Source organism: Falco biarmicus, chromosome 8 (assembly GCF_023638135.1).
Source record: "Falco biarmicus isolate bFalBia1 chromosome 8, bFalBia1.pri, whole genome shotgun sequence".
NCBI lineage: Eukaryota > Metazoa > Chordata > Aves > Falconiformes > Falconidae > Falco > Falco biarmicus.
In genome coordinates, this window is record NC_079295.1 from 48,497,753 (window position 1) to 48,515,445 (window position 17,693).

General features: G+C 36.9%; 1 protein-coding gene across 3 annotated transcripts in view; it reads left to right on the forward strand.

The window, feature by feature from the left end:
* The first annotated feature begins 303 nt into the window (after positions 1-303).
* Positions 304-17,693, forward strand: part of LCP2 (lymphocyte cytosolic protein 2) — a 33,715-nt gene continuing 16,325 nt past the window's right edge. The window contains exons 1-7 of one of the 3 annotated variants that reach the window (XM_056348882.1): positions 304-611; positions 4,165-4,227; positions 7,548-7,594; positions 15,186-15,251; positions 16,157-16,188; positions 16,497-16,544; positions 17,017-17,051. In XM_056348882.1, coding sequence (XP_056204857.1) covers positions 534-611; positions 4,165-4,227; positions 7,548-7,594; positions 15,186-15,251; positions 16,157-16,188; positions 16,497-16,544; positions 17,017-17,051 — 369 coding nt within the window. In that variant the 5' untranslated portion in view covers positions 304-533. The remainder of the gene's footprint in view (positions 612-4,164; positions 4,228-7,547; positions 7,595-15,185; positions 15,252-16,156; positions 16,189-16,496; positions 16,545-17,016; positions 17,052-17,693) is intronic. The other 2 variants (XM_056348883.1, XM_056348885.1) reach the window with 2 other exon arrangements.

Consider the following 17,693-nt stretch of genomic DNA (forward strand, 5'->3'; position numbering starts at 1 on the left):
CACTCCATGTGTGAGGTAAGTTGAAGAAGTTTCTCTTAAGTGAATGTTTCTTCTTTGGAGGGGGTCTTGCCCAGGCTAGACTTGCACTGAAGCAGTAACCAATGTCCATGCAGATAATATGCCAATATTTTTATAGTGTATGGAGTGTGTAACTATGTAAATGTTTATGTATGCAGTTACAAGCAAATAGGTCCACAGCAGCTCACTTACATGTAGCAGGCAGAATATTTTCAACATTTTACTGTGCTTCCTTGTTTACTTATTTATATTCAGACAAAGGAAGTGGTAAGGCTGACTAGCTGACAACTTTTCTGAGAAGAGACCATTTTGTGTTAGAGGAAGCAGTATCTCTCCTGGAAGTCCTAACAACGTAGTTCTACATTTACAAAAACAGCTCTTAAACAGAAGAAACTGGGCATTAGGCGAGGAATTACTGGATCCAGTGGAGGTGGGCGCGTGCAGGAAATACATGGCTGGTTCATTGACGATACTGCTATGAACGTTCTCTAGCTGCCCGGAGGAGAAAACTTACAATGGATTTGCGAAATGTTCCTTACCGTTCAGACGTGGTTACGTGGAACCCAGATGAATTAGCAGACTATTTTAGGATGGTAAGTTTAACTGTGTTTTGTCAGGAGCAAACTAGTGTAATATTGTTTGTGCTAAATTTACCTATTTTTATATTGGGCAAAGCTTGCTGCAAAACTAAAACCAAAACCTCTGACAATTAAAAAGCTGAGCTAAACTGGCCAGGGAAATCTATAAATGAATCTTGAAAGTGTGTTCTAAATTAGGTACAAGAGAAAGTCATGTCTTTTAGAGAAAGTACTCACTTTACTACAATTGTTGATATAACAAATATTAACAGCTGTAGAGGGCATTAATGTGTGAAGATTACAAGTTTTCTAGGTCTTCTTCAGTGACTTTCAGAAGAGAGCATTTTTTTCAATTGCTCCGTGTTCACAAATGAGTCTCTGAATGTCTTTGCTAATCACATCCATGAGAACGCAGCCAGGAACTTAACAACAGTGGATACATGGACTCCTAAAATTTTTTTAGGCTCAGCTAGAAAGACCTTTCACCTTTTGATTTTACTTCCCTATTCTAAAACTTTGTAGGCAAACCTCATGGGTAAAGATTACTAGCTACCCCTTCTTTCCTGTCACTGTAAACTTTACTGACTACCTTGTGTGACTAGCTCGGAACTTCTGTTTGTTTTGACATCTTTTCCACTTGTGATGATCTATAAATTTTATTTTACAATGCAAAGGAGTTTCCACACTGAATAAATACTCTGAAGGGCAAAACGGGAATTCACTGCCAAAATATATCCTCTGCACAGCAATGCTGACACCTTTGCAATTGCCCAGGAATGTGTAACTGAGCCAATTTTACTGAGATTTCACTTCTGTGTGTTCTCTGTAAATGGCTCATTTTTCAGTTCACATCAGAGAGAGTGTCTGCTCTATCTCCCTGGCAACTGAACACGTTCCTCCCAAAGTCCAAAACTGTCATCCTGGAATTTAACATTCAGGTCAATCAGAAGATTTGGGAAGATTTGCAAGTAATATCAGCATAGCTGGCTGATTTTCCAGTAAGTTGTCAGACTGGACTTGTAAAACCCGGAACAGTTTGGGCTTCATTTTGAAATCATGCTGTTTGTTGTTTCAATGGCATGTATAACTACAAAAGTTTTATCTGGGTAGTTGATTTTGCAAGTTTGATACGAGGATGAAAAACTAGCTAAAAAAGACAAGCAGATCAAACATGAAGTCTATGTCTACCAGATCTCCAGAGAACTGAAACTACCAACTACCTGCAAACTTCTAATTTTAGGGTGCAGGGGTTAGTGGCACAGCAAAGTGAAACATAGACTCAGAGATGGAACAGATGAGATCTTTATCAACAGGCAACCTCAGACAGATACGAAAAACATTACAACGCTGGGGCACAGTGGTTTGGATCACCGTTTCCAAGAGACTAGGGGAAGCGGCTTCCTGGAAGAGTTGATAATTCTATTAACAGTGACAGAAGGATTAACTGTAGGTTTTATCATAACTGAACGTGCCTGGTTACATTTATTTTTGAGTACTTCCCTTTGACAGATCCAGATACCCCTCCGGATAGAGACAATCCTGGCATTCCACTTTGGGGGAGGTGAATCAAGGCAAAAGCTGCTTAAAGTCATCTAAGAGACCCGTGTAAGACAGTATTGGCAGCCTAAGTCAGCTATCTCTGGGCAACGGCCACAATTGACCAATCTTCTCCCCAGATAAACTCATACAATTTCCCTCACACGTATCATTAAATGGTTGAATATTAGGAATGCTTTATTTGCATCTGCTTAATATATTTTGCCTGTTCGAAGCCATATGTTCGAAGTCAAGATTCAAGTCCAAAAGGGATAAGCAAATTCTTTCCTCCTAAATTGAGCTAATTGTGGGGTAATTTTCAAAGGCCAATCACATTCATATCTCCTTTCACCTGAAGTGATTGGTCATGACCCAGGGCAGTGGTAAGATTTTTGTCAATTCATTGTTAGCTTACACCTTCATATTAGCAAAATTCAGCCAGCATACACATCAGTAATATATGTAACAATGCTATGATATATTACGGAATTAATAAAGTCCTCCATTTCTGTCAAATAAGAATTCTTCATGCTTATCAGTAATAAGATCTAATTTATAATTCTGTGTGTGTTAACATAATTCTGCCTATGTTAATTTAAACCATGTGTTCAAAATAGGGAAGGACCAATAAAGAATCAAACCTTCAAAGAATTTCTAAAGACTTCAATTTTTTTTTTTTTTTTAGAAAAAGCAAAGATGGTCATATTTCTAATATCCCAAGGTTTATTTTTAATAGCTAAACAGTATTTTTCATTAATTAATTTAAGAAGAGATTAGGCATCAGTCACACTGATACGTTCTACCAAATACAGCAGTTGCTCACCGCCGCATACAGACTTGAGCTGTAATGTCATGATAGGACTCGCTGCATGACAGAGACATCATTTACAGGTTTAAGTCCTTGGTCTGTGCAAGAGTCTTAATCTGTCTCCTAAAATATTTAGCAGAGTTAGGCCTGTTTTTGCATATGAATAAATGAAGGTGGCTCCTAAAAATACTCTCAGTTGTTCAGATGTTTTCAGGATCTGTTCTCATGCAACACCGTTACAAAATTATTCCTTGAGGTGCATAAATAGGATAGAACTAAGAAAGAACATAATGCTCCCTATAAGGTGTTCTCTGCTTTAGGGGAATTATCCCAGCAGCACAGGATCATTTGTCTGCATAACTTTCACTAACTGAAGTTTCAGGCAGACCCACAGCCATTCTGCTCTCTTGAAGGCTCCAAAATGTCACTTTTTCTGCCCACTCTTTGGGTTCCTTCTGATATGGACTTGATCAGCTTGAAACAGAAAGCATGCATTCTAGCCAGATCAAAAATATAAGTTGTGCTCTCATATTATGCTATTACTGTTCAAATTAAAAAACACTTAAGACACCCACTTGAAATATTTAAGAGGCATGTCTTGCTAAATATACCTAACATTTTTTCAATTATTTTTTTTAAGTGCCCCCAACTATTGTTGAATTTTTGTCTGGTAGGACTAGGAGCTTTCTTTTCTTATGTATATGATCAACTTTTAAAATGCATATCCTTGTTCTAGATGCTAATGTAAAACATAATATTGTGGAAAAGCTTTTCAAATATTATAGATAATTTCCAGGATTAACAAATGACATTTCCATCCAGAAAAGGAAACTTTTCAATCAGAATAATGAATTCAGCAACCAGGATCAAGGTTCAGTATTCCAAGACAGTAAGGTTTTTGCTGTAATCCCTGTTTTCAGCAACCGTTTATCTTCGTCAGTACCAAAACTATCCATTTCCCAAATATTTTTTTGGCCCAGGCAACTGTGAGGTGGTTTTTTAATGTGAGAAATTACATGTTCCCAGATGGATGAAAATCCTCAAGTCCACACAAGAACCTTTGTCTTAAAAATTCATGTTTACAGAACAAAACGAGCCATTTAGACAGGCTCCAGTTTACAAAAGGGTTACTTGAAGCATCTACTGAAAGCTAGCCATGTGTCTAAGTGTCTTAATCCATTCTTGCAATTAAGGGTGCAATAATCATCCTCTTTTCATTGACAGTTAAAGTATAAGGACTGTGAGAAAGTCGTGAGGAAGCACAGCATAAATGGACAAAGGTTTTTGGTAAGTAGAGTTGTACAATTTCTTCCTGTAAAATGCCAATCAAGTCATTGTTTTGACTCCTCCCTACTTTGCATTGGCAGATGCAAAGCACTTAGCTTGCAGATGGTTACTGGGGTACAAATTTAAAAAGCAAATGTCTTTGCTAAAATCAGCCAGAAAGCTTGCTTTAAATATGGAATGCTGGGAACCCAAACATGTTCTTTAATATGCATAATTTTTAGTATTTTTTAAACTGAAAAGGAAGCTATAAAACCACAATTTTGTCTAGAATTCATTTTTTTCTTTATAGGAAGTACTTGTTTTCAAATAGTAACTACAGAAAATTCACATTTATTAAGTGTCCTTTCCTACTAAAGAAGAGAGACCTGGCCAGAATGACTGGCCCTCTATTGTAATCACTATTTCATGCCTCTATAGTTAAAATTGGATTTCTTCTGCAGCAATATATAAAATCAATGACATTTAAGAGAAGCAAAACTAGTAAGCAAGGTCCCTGTGGGTTTAAATCAACATTGCTCCAGGCTTTAGCAACAAATTAACTTTAGAAAAGCTGACAACTTCCATTGACATATCTGCTAGTTCAGGTCTTAAATACATATCCATTAAGATGTGTAATGGCTTTTATTATTATTTCATTTTACTTCTATTTTATTTTGTTTCCAAATATTAAGTATTCTATTTTCCCTTAAAGTAACCTTTTTGATCATCTGCATAATCAGCCATCATGGGAAAATCTATGCATACTTCTTCTAAAGCCTTCTTATTTTTTATTTACTTATCCTAATGTATCAATCTTTTTTGACATTTCATTGAAATACAACATAAATTTTTCAAACACCTTTTGTAGGAACAGGATATTACACTTCCCTCATGCTGGGTGGAGTCAGAATCATTCAGATGTGTGTCATAGGATTTATCCTACTAATGCCTGAGGGATTCTCCTTAGCTCAAGCGCTAAGGATCTGTGGCTGGAGTGGGAGTTCTAGCTCTGGAAGCATTATGAAATCCTGAAAGTTAGTGAGGTACAAATAACAAGAGCAATAATTGTGTGATTCCTAAGTGATTTTTGTAATTTTTTATTATTTCCAGAGTTTTTCTGTAAATGTATAGCTCAGAGTGCAGCATTTATCCAGAAGCATGCCAGTAGATTCAAAGGATGCTTTTCTATTAAGTAAGCAAGCAGCTGCTCATGCCTGTTGAGACAATGTTTTTAAGCTTTTGACCTACTTGTCAATTTTATAATGCAAAAAACGGTTCACCTGTTAAACAGAACAACAAAAAAGACTTTAAGTGGAAAATTCTAGAGTACAGTTGATTCTCTGTATGAATGGCTTTTCTAAGAAATATCTTTTTACATTTTATGTTATTGGAAACTGCCAAATTACATTCGCACAGAAGAAACTGTTAAGACTGAATGTCTGCAGGTTTTATATCTATTGTCAGATCTATATGGTAAACCTGACTGTAAAAGTATTGCTTTCTTATGCATCAGAACGACACCCTAGTTTCAAAGTTACATTTCTGTATCTGCTGGCTACCACAAGGAAACTCCAGTTGAGATGTAGTAGGAATAAAATCAGAGGGATTCCATGTAACTTATCCTAATAAAATTATCTAATATTTAAAATGGCAACATGGCCCTTTTATGAGAGTTTAAACCCATAGTATTTGTCAGGTTTATCACCAGAATAGAATTCCAGAGAGAAGCTTAGAAAGTCTTTAGAAAAAAATATGACGCTTCAGTAAATCCTGCAGGACGTTTCCATAAGGGGAATACATTTTTTCTCTGTTTTACTGCTGTGAGTACTCCCAGAGGCAAAACAGTGCTGGAAAACACAGATAGGATTTGTTCTGTCCTGAGAATCATTGATAGCATTGTGAACCAGTGTGTAATTAGAAACTTATTGTTGGCAGTAAGAAAGAAAGAACCAGACTATCATCCACGTTCCAAAGAGAGTTTGCGAAGCTTGTGATTAGCTAAATGAAACACTTTCTCAAAAGTTTTCATAATGGGTTAATTGGTCCTAAACCTGGAGTTGTGCATGATGGCAGAAGAGAGAGAGCTGAGTCTCTCTGCAGGAGCATCAGTAAGGTTCTCAAGACTCAGGTCAGGTCAGGAGTAATCTGGAATCTAATTGCTATATGCTATGCTATGATTGCAGGGGGGAGAATCACTCTCCCCCCATCCCAGTTTTTAGAAAGATTTTTGTTAGGCTGCCAAGGCTGCTTTTAATTCACGTTTTTCAGCAACATCTTCATTAGAACATGTGATTTGATCTATACTGTGATGTTGCAGATAAGGTCCTTAATGCAAATCTCCAGCAAATGATGCTCTGTTTTAAAATTTATAGTTTCACCCTGAAACTTCACAACCATGCACAACTTTGCCCGACTGGACTATGCAGACATGAAGGAATTCAATACACCTAGCTTCCAAAATAATTTAAATACCATATCTTTTAGCTGTACCAAAAAGATGTGAAGCAAAATAGCATTAAATCAGAATCTATGGGAGGAGATTGCCTTGCCTGCCAGGAACAGCCCTATATAAAGGGTATTTCATTGCACGTTGCCTTAAAAATAGAAGAAAACTTAAAAATCTGGAATTTTTTGGTTTAACGTTTGTTCACCTGCTTTAGCTTAATTATCTCTAACAATCTCAAGGGAGAAAGCTGTTGCAGAAGAGGGTTTTATTTCCAGTTCTTTTGAGAAGCAGAGCAGGGATGGATTTTAAGCTTGCCTGTAAGTCAGTGTGACAATATAACATCAATAAAGAACTGGATTAGCACCCAGATCATAAAAGCAAAAGAGTTGACTTTAACCTTGCACAGAGTCCTATTAATTTGAAATTAATCCTGGAAGAACGGCTCACCTGCTGATTGATGTTGGTTACCCAACTCTCAGCTGGTAAGAGCTGGTTTAAGATTTCCCTTCTCCTTACACATCCTTTTGACAAGATATCATTAAAACATTCTAGCTACAGAAATACTTCTCTTTGAAGTTAGATGCGATTATTTTGTTGAAGTCCTTTGTGTGTAAACAAACATATATGATGCTTATTAACCTCCTAGATAGTTTAATACAATTGGCAGTAATTTGAAGTAAAAACCAACAGCCAGCAAAACAAGAAAAATAGAGAGAGGATTTTTTATGAAAATGAGCCATGGGATGGGCAGGCTCTTATCTTGCATTGCTTCTCTATGCACTCTATATTCCTATCTGTTGAAACTTCATGACACATTTTTGAATGAGTAATCTTCTGTAAGTCACAGGGTATCCATGGACAATTTTGTGATATATGCCATGTGTTTCTTTTTCAGAACATGTCTGAAAATGATATTCAGAAATTTCCCAAACTCAGAGTGCCGTAAGTAAAGCCAAACCAATTTAACATTAAAATTATCTTAGCTGGTCTGCAGTGAAAACTCACAGGAAATACTGGGCAAATGATTTACAAGTGATTAATTAGAGACCTGTTAATTGCAGTGTACTAAGAGAAAAATAAGAACGTTCCAAAATAAAAGGAGTGTTGTCATGACTGCTCAAGCACAACGATGCAATACAAAAAAATTGTCTGGGGGTTGTTCAAAAAACTCATCCATAAATTCTTTGACTGACAGCAGCTACACAAAAGTTAAACTTTTTTGCAAGTATTACCTTCAAAGTATGACTTAATTATTCCCTGCTTAACTGTTATCTTTAACTCAAAGGGAAAAAAAAAAAGTCAGGTATGTACACAACTGTTGAGGAGTTCAAGTTCAAGTGATTTTCATCACGTGCTTTTCCTTTAGGTAGGCGTTAAAGATAAATCAGTCTGGAACATTTGATTCAGTGTTAAATAGCTTTCCTTAGCTACTGTAGATTAGGCCTTGAAAAAGTTTCAAATTTACCAGAATAGCTTTCATAATTTCATAGAAGTTACTAACTGAAGAACAATAATCTCATTAAGTCAATATTGAGTGACAGAGAAATTAGCTTCTAATATTTCATGGTGAAAAATGAAGGATTTTATTTTGCTATGAGTTCTCAGGTACGTATTTAAGCTGGAAGGTGCAGGTTTTTAACCATGATCGCATGAAGCTCTCCGAGGTTTTCTAAACAATGGAGGGGAAAAAGGAACTTAAGTTGTTCCAACATGGCTGTTTCTTTGTTCCTCGTTTCCCAATTCTGGACTCACTCCCTGTATGCATATCTTGATTTTGCTATGCGAGGTACAGTCTGCTTTGCTATTTTTTGATGCATCAGAGCTTGTGTAAGATGCTTTGGTGAAGCTAAGAATACTGAAATATTCTGAAATACCTGTGTGATCTCCCACTTTCATGTGCTCATGGGTAGGCTGATGGCTAGATCTGAGGGCAGGAGGATACCTCTGTTTGGATCAGATATGCAAGGACTTGAACGTGAAAGCCTTGGATATGACATGTTTCTTAAGGTTATATCTATATTTTCACACAATAAATTTCCTAATAATAGGGATTGGTGGTGTATGATGTATTAGTAAGGAGGCCAACATACTATATTAAAAAAAATGCCCCTGTGGCTCAGCATTTTTTAACTTACTGTCAATTAAAAGCAACATTTAACTGTGGTTACTGAGACTGAGGGCCCAGAGTCACAGCAGATTCTCTGCAAAAAACTCATTTTACCATACCGTAAAATGCATCACTCTTAATTCTCTGATCATTTGTCCCTCCTTCGGCAAAACTGCCTTGTGTTCTCCCAGTTTGAACTCCTGATTTTGAGAATTTTTGGTGATTTCCTTCCAATTCATGAGTCAAAAGTGGTCAGTGGAAGGTCTAATAAACACACACACACACAAGAGATATTAATGTCATAGCTGAATAGTTAAAAGGAAATCTAACAATGTGACATTGCTCCTATCTCCTCATCTAAGTGGTGGACTTGGGAGTCCTGGGTTGCATTCGATGATCTTAAAGATCCAGCCTAAACGATCCTAATCTAATGATCATAGCCTAATGATTCTAATCTATTGATAGCTCAAAAATGTTTTGAAAATTCTATTTTCACTGTCCACCTACCTCAAAACACCCTAGCAGAAAGCAAACAGCCTTTTCTAGTCAGATATTTTGGGTTTCTCAAAAAGAAGAGAACTTGAAATTAAAGAGCTTTTAGAGAAGAGTGAAGCTCGGTGCACAACTTGAAGAACTGAATAAGTAAATTATTGAATCTGAATTAAAGTTCTGCCAGAAAAGCCCTTGTCCTCAGCTTTCTCCACACAGGGAAGCAATTCACTAGAACATTGTGAATATACATGCAAAAAGGTTGGTGAGATGTGGGGTCCTCCATGTAATGCTGCTGTGTAAAACAAGAGTTTAGAGCTTTAATAGGAAAAAAAAGCTGGTTACCATCAAAAAAACCCAACCCAAACAAAACAAAACAACAACAAAAAACCAAAGCAAAACAAAACAAAACAAAAAAAAACAACCCAAAACAAAAAAACCAAATCCAACAGTATAAAATTCATGGGTAGAAGAACGTTCCATTTTTTTTAACATGAATTTCATTACTTCAGAATCTCTACACTGTCATCAAAATGGAAAGTGCTTGCTGTTGACTTCTACTAGAAGACATTCACACCTTACTTTTATATCATAATGTAGACCTCACCTAGTAGGAAGAGTTTTTCTACAAGCTGAAATACACATTAGCATATTGTAGTTATAGTACCTGATACTTAAAAACAGTCCTAAAATCTGGGCATGTTCTGTAAAAATGCTTAATATAAATAGCAAGCATCACACTTACAGCAGTGGCCAGTGGCATGAATAAAAAGTACATATACAGGAGAGATTGTTCTCCAGTAACTTTACAGGGTTGTGCTGACCTACATGTACGGAGAACAGAAGCCAGCACTTGCAGCTATACAAGGCTTGCAAAGCACAGCCTGCATCCATAGCGACCTCCTGAGCCAGGTATGTGGGTTTACAAAATACATACATTTGAGCAACTCTACTGATCAAGCTTTGCATATAACAGTGGCATTACTTGGGGATGATTCTGTGACTTTTACAAGAATCTTTGAGTGCCTAAGTATGTAACAGTTGTCATTACAAAGTATGATAGGCCATTTCCTGAAACTAATTAAAAAAACCCACTATTTTCTGTTATTATTAACAGAATTATTATTTTGAAAGTAAATGTCCACCAGTCATGTTATAGTTACACATCTTCACAAATCTTCTTTTGGCTTATTTTTAAATACCAGATAAAAGGATTTAAACATCATGTTGAAAATCAAAATACTTCATAAAACCTTTAAAACTCTCCATTAAAAAAGCTGAACTCTTTACTGAAAACTTTGCTAAAAAGTTTAGATATTTAAGGGCACCAAAGTGTCTGATGTATCCAGACAGTCCCGCAAGTTTTATTCTGGGAACTCTGTGGCAGGCAAAAGGGTTAACGGGCAATGAGCCTGCTCAGGATTCACTGCACTTGCAAATGCACAGGCCACGCGTAGATTTCTTGAGAGATCATGCATGCCGCAGTGGAATGCAGTCGCCAGGTTCCAGACCACCAAGGGTTTTCCCTACATCATCTGTTTACAGTTTTAGTGGAAATCTATGGCCCCGGAGACACTCAGCCATGGCCCCAGCTACCACATTGCCACAGTCCTTTAAGGAGCAGCAACATTTGGGCCAAGTAACCTCTTGGTAGGAACAGCTAACACACATTTTCTCCCCTTTCCCACTGACAAATTAAAACAAGTAAATGTGGCACAACCATCAGCTTTAGAGATTGGGTTATCGTGAATGGAGCTGTCATCCTAAGACAGAGGTAGCATCATGGCTGACCTAACAACTCATTCAGTTATTAAAGCTTAGCACAGTTGCAACCTGGGTTTTTTTCAAACATATACTAAGCTTAACATGTGGCATTTTGGTAACAATATGAAAAACTGTTAAAAAACGTAGTGCTATGGATTTTGTTGAGCTCATACATATTACTCTTGTACTTGCTATCTTATGAAGTAACCATTTAAATTAATATCAATACCACTAGGTTAACATGCACCTGAAGCTTCACAAACAACTCACTGCATCCTGAGAGAGTAAGTGGTACATCAGGGAAACAGGGAAGGGATATGGTATATGTTACACAGAGCAGACACTGGGTATGTGTCTTAAGTGCTAACTAAAACTCAGACCTAACCATGGGGGTGTAATTAACATTTTTTTAAATAAATCTAATGAAACAAAAGGCCAATATACAACTGAAGGGACACATGGAGTTTTCTTACTGCTCATTATCACTATTGGAAGTCACAGAAGGTCATAAAGGTTTATGCTTGTGGATAACAAATGTGAGTCTCAAAATATTTTAAAGTGCATTCGACAGACTGTGCCTTACTTAATGTGATCAGAATCAATAAAGAAGAAAAAGCAAAGATCTCATTCAAAATAATGTTGGTGGCTGGTCGATGCCTGAGCTATGATCTAAACACCAAAGTCAGTCTTTGCCACTCTTATTGTTTACTAGCTTGAGAGAAAAGATGTCCAAGTTTTCAGTAAGTCAAGGTACTAACCCAGGCTGTTGATCCTTTCGGCTATCCTCAGTGGCAGGTTGCTGGCAAACCTGAGATTTGAAATTTTCAGTCTTGGTCAGAAATCTTATGGCATATCCTATAGCACTTGTGAAAAACTCCAGTAATAAAAAGAGCATCACTGCACTAAAATACATAATTGCACCCACCAGTTCAAACATAGGAAGTGAGCTGAGTTCTGAATGGGAAGTGTTCAGACCTACTGACATGGCGCAGTCTGAAAGTCGTCCTACTTTCAGGGGAGTCAAAGTGAAAACCTAAAAAAAAAGAAATCTGTGGTACCCTTCTCTTTTAAAAAGGTATGCCTTGGGCAGAGGTGATGGGTGTGCACACATGCTTTCTTAGCTGGGATACTAAAGGTTGTTGAAAGGTTTAGAATATAACTAATACTCACTCAGTTTTGAAGCCAACATATTAGTATTGCATCTGCCTGACAGAGTTCTCAACGGCCAAAACAAAGACTTCATCACTACGCTCTTGACAGTGTTCAATATGCAACTATGCATCTTCCTGGCCCTAGAGGACTTTGCCTTCCATCTCTCTCATCCATCTTAAGTCCTTTATCCCAACAGATGTAGAATGGATTTTACTCGTGACAATGATATCTGCAGTTAAGTGAACAGAAGCCAGTTTGGGAGTACTGCTTTGGGGGTTGGTTGTGTGGTTTTGTTTTTCTTTTTTATCTTCAACTTCCTGCCAGCTTTAAGCTAAGTGTCTGGTGGAGGAGGTAGAAAGAGAAAGAGAAGTCTGAGTAACATTTTCTGCAAGTGCTGTTGCCTTATCCTCTCCTATCATCCACTCCCACAACTCAGAAAGCAGTGTGGTTTGGGTACTTCCTTCCTCGCATGGCTACAGACTCAGCAGCTCAGTGCACCAATCTTCTCTGCAATAATGTTAACTGTGAAGTGTTACTATTCTAAACGTTGCTTTCCTCTCATAACCTCTCTGAAGTTTAAAGCATTTCAATAAACTTGAAGCAAAAATTAGACACTGAATTTTAAGCAGCAAATGATCATTTTTTTGACAGCGAGATAAGATGAGCAACTTTTCCCTTTCAATTTTTCCTCAAAACCCATTTGGTGTAAATCCTCGTAGCAGCCAGCCCAGGTTCAGTCCAGAAACTTCCCAAACACTCAGGTCTCATTCATGACTATGGAAGTCTGAACTAAAATAATTATTAGCTCTAAACCCAGTGATCTTCATTATACTTCTTTAGCTGAAAATAAACACAAGTATTATGAAAGATCCTTCCTCTACCTCTTCTACACAGAGAGTATGCCACACACACAAAAAAAGTTCCGTAATCTACTTCTCAACCAGAGCACTGCTACACACAGTGCACTGGTGACCCCAGAATGTTTCCTGATGTTTCACATGGAACTTATTCACACAGCAGCTTCCTTACCACCTGCAGCAGGACATTTCTTGCGCAGAGCGTTAGTTGCATGGGAAAGAAGAGGAGCGTGAGGAGTCCTGCGCCTACAACTTGGCATTTTTCTTGCTTTATACAATTTGCTTGGGTACTGATGTCGGATTTAGACAGCTGCAAACCTTCTTGAATTATTAACATTTGTGTATGTGCTTACTTCAAAAGGGGCAAGTATGACAATATTTACTTCAAATCAGAAAACTGCAAAGCACTGTCTTCAAACAGAAACACCAAAAAATATTCTTCCTCTGCCTTTCTGTTTTCACATGTGGATCCTTAATTACAGATTACCCATCTTCATCCTTTTCAGACAGCACCATCAAACTGATCTGAAATTGCTTGTTCTCTGATACGTGCTGGCAGCCTGATCTGCCCCCATAGCATTTTCCGTAATAAAATAGAGCAACCCTATGCCTTGAATTTATCTTTTGATCTGAATTATAGTAAAGTAAGTATTAGGAAAGTAGAAAGGGCAAGAGAAGGGATATTCAAAATAAGAGAAAGATTTTTAGCATGGTTGAGGATGAAAAAAAATAATATGATTTTGTAGGCTTTATTTTTTTTAATATTATATTGCTTGAAATTGTGTCTTCCTCAAGTCCCAGCATAGAAAAGCAGTTAGACATTAAAGAGATGCATAAATGAGGTCATTCAGAAAAACCTAGGGGATTATTATCGCTGAGTAGCAGAAAGACATGAAAGAAGCAGCAAAACAAAACAGAGTGGCAACTGCCTGGCCAGAAACAAAGATTATGCAATACTGATACAGAGTTTGATTGACCAGATCTAAGATGTATGGGAAAAAATTCTGCACCAACAAACAAGTTAAGATTTTACAGAATTTAGAACCTGAGATAAACAGACATGTTGAGTTGCTGATTTTTTTCATGCTACTTTTATTTCCACAATTACTGTCTCTGATAGACCTGAATAATATAAACTTGAAGTAAAACGGGAAACTGTTAACCAGGTATATGTAACCAATTTGGTTTGGTTGTCACAGGACTTTCCCGGTAGGACTTTCCTCAAAAAGAAATAATGACAATTAAGAATCAGACCATGACTCATCATAGGTTTTCTTTGAGAAAACCCCTGTTACTTGAAACAAAATAATCAGAGAGGCAAACTTGCTTACTAGCAGAGCAGAATTCTGTTGCTCTCAGTGGACTTAATTCTGTCAGCCTCAGTAACGACTGTCCTGTAAGCTCAGAGTTGTTTCAGGGAGTCAGTCAATATAAAACCTCTCAGTCCTAGATGTCTGTGCTGACTATAGATGCCAGCGATATTAGCAGCATAAAAGCATGCTCCTGACCGAAATTTTACTCAAGATTGTATTTCATTGGTTGTTGCTCACCAAACTACAGAGTGATGACAAACACATCCGCTTGGAAAAATGTCTCTAGACATAAAACTTCATATGTTCCATGACTATTTCTGCCCTGCAAATGTGTCATCCCATGGAACTAAACCTTTTCACCTTCTTTACTGGAAGGATTCTGGGTTAGGTATATATTGATTGCAGAGGGAGGGAAAAAAAAGAATAGACACAGGGTACATTTAATCCCTGCTTTTTCAACCATAAGCTTGGCAGAAGCTGCTTCCTGAAGCATTATCTGCTTTTTCTATGCAAAATAATGCAAATGCAATTGCCACTATCTAAAACAGTGTTCTAGTGTGTGATGTCTACCACACCCAAAGTTTCTAAGGCTTGGTATGTTTAATGTTTATTTTTAAACTTGATCCAACAGTACAGGTTTTTATCTATGTAAAAAACCTTCAGTTTTGAATTGGATGCACTATAGCTCAACTTTGCAATAAGATGATAAATTCAGTATTCTTACCACATTGTAAATAATAATTCTGAATTACCAGATTTAATTTAGTAAATATGAAGGGAAAGCAGCTAAGAAAATGACTGATGAGTTTCAAGGAGTTTTTTAAAACTGTTTTTGCATTTCTTTTAAATAGGATTGTAAGTAAATTAAGTCAAGAAATAAACAGAAATGAAGGGAGGCTATCTTTCTTACCAAAATGGTAAGTAAAACAAATTGGGTTTCTTTTTCAAAGCTTTCAGATATATCTTTTCTGGACTGTTTTCTATTTTATCAATAATACCTGGGTCAGAGGGACAGCCTGGAAATTATATAAAATAAAACTCTATTTTGTTAATGTCATCTGTTAAGAATAGTGAGGCCTGCGCCCACAAACACCCTAGATACTTCTGCCATGTCCAGAGCCAAGTAACATGTAAATCTCATACATTTTTCGACCTGATTAAATTAACCTTTTTGAATGCTATAAAGCCTAGGCAAATACTATTGCATTAATAAATCATCATTAATGCATTTCACAGAGGTATACAGTGTTACACTTTTTAATACTTTATGACTTATTGATTAGAATATTCTTGCAATAGAAAAAGCAAAAATTGCAATAACACTGCATAAGAACAATTTATATTCATATACAATGAAATCTAACTCTAGTCTACATAACATGGTTTTGCATCATCTGACAACACAATTTTACACCTTTCCATTTAACTAGAGTTCACAACTAAAATTGAAAACCGTAACAATATCTATCAACCCTAAAAATATTAATGAACTTCATTTTCAGCAGCATGAATGGAGTTAGTAAAAAAGGTTTTCAGGACTGGGGCCTCGAGTAAATTTATTTACTTAGTCCTCTTGTTTCTAAACACTTGACCTCACTGACTTTAAATTTTTTCAAGACAGTTTAACTTACATTAGGATCCTGTATGTGTAATATGAAGTAGTGTGGTTTTGGCATTTCAGGCAGAGTTAAACTCATCTATATAAATTTCATTTCACTGTTAAAAGCTAACTATTACCTTTATTCACAATAGATTTTAGTATGCTTCAAACATTTAAGAACTGAAAATCAAAGCAATTTATTTTTTTTCACCTTTGTTGTAGGGCTCAAACACAAAAATGTCCTGAAAATCCAGGTAAGTGTGTACTGGCAGATAGTCTCTAACAACAAAAACTGTGTAAAAGTATTAAAACGTTAAGTCAGTCCCTGCAGGTCAGAATAAATGGGGGTTAGGGGTGGGGGAAACCCAAAACAACAAACAGGAAAAGAGGAGAGCACGAAGAAGTTGCAAGAATAGTTACATGAGAACAAGTATGAAACAATATGCTTAAAATAGAAACGATGGTGAAAAAGGGCAAGAGCAGAGACACTTATGTGAACATCCCCAACCTGCCTTTCTTTAACCCAATACATAGTATCAGTGCTTATATATCTCTGTTTCAGCAGCTCTGCCCCCTGCCTCTATTCCTAGCAGCACCATACATCAGAGAGGTAAGCTTCTAGGTGCCTGTCATGTTCTGAAATTTTATTTCAATTATTTTCTTAATAGGCCACAATTATTTAAAACTTCTGTAAGCTACCATGTTCCCCCAGTCCTACTGAAATTAAAAAATCTTTTGATATGAAAGCTAAAATAGTATTAAACAAAGAGATAAGAAGTCTGTGCTCATTCTGAAAGCATTCTACTTCAAATTATAGTTAAAACTCAAAGTAGAGGACAAACTTGAAGTGACAGTACATATATCATACAAGAATAGCTATATTCTTAGTTTTGAATCAGAATGTTATTTGTAGTGCCTTTCAGGCCTGCCTGCCTGCCTTTGAAAGACTTACCTTGTTCCTCTGACATCATACGGTGGTTCAGAACTCATCTGGGATTTGTCCTGTCCTTTTTGTCAAGTTGTATCTTGATAGTTTAAAGTTGTACTTGCTAAGAAGTCTGTGGTTATGCTTCTTTACACAGGATACAGTCAAGAAGATGATGACTGGTCTTCATTTGTGAGTATCGGGATTAGCAAAACCTACTGGTTGAGTGGACTACCTCTTCTGTAAGGTCTATCATTTCTTGCATTATCTACTTTGAGCAGCATACATGGAGTGATCGATGGCAGGGGGTGTTAGGGTGAGGAGAAAGAGAAGCAGGAACATGAGTGATTGGAGTAGCTGCTTACAAATTTCTTCCCTGAGAAAAAAGTCTCCCCCAGTAATGCAAGGCAGAGGTTCAGAATGGCGGTCCTATGCCACCGGCTCAAGCTCACAGCCTACAATCAGGCCTCTACAGAACCTTAGCTGAATTTTATATACATATTTCAAGCTCTTAAAAGAGGTAAAGGAAAGGTTGCTATGTTATTCAGTGGCAAATTCTTGCCATTTTATTCTCTAGAGCTGATTTGTTGAAGAATGTGATTTTTTGAAGCCAACTAGACTGTAAAAGTTCCTTTTGCCTTTTGGCATAGAAAATGTATTGTTAAATGTGATTAAATGAAGCATACATGGCTAGCTAAATGAATGAGCTGAACGATGCATGGCCCGACTTTATCAAGATCTCTTACATTGACCAATGCCAAAGTTTTTTGTGAAAAATGGAGAGGGATTTTTAAAAACCACTTGTACTAAGTTTGCAGGAGAGTTGCTGCTATT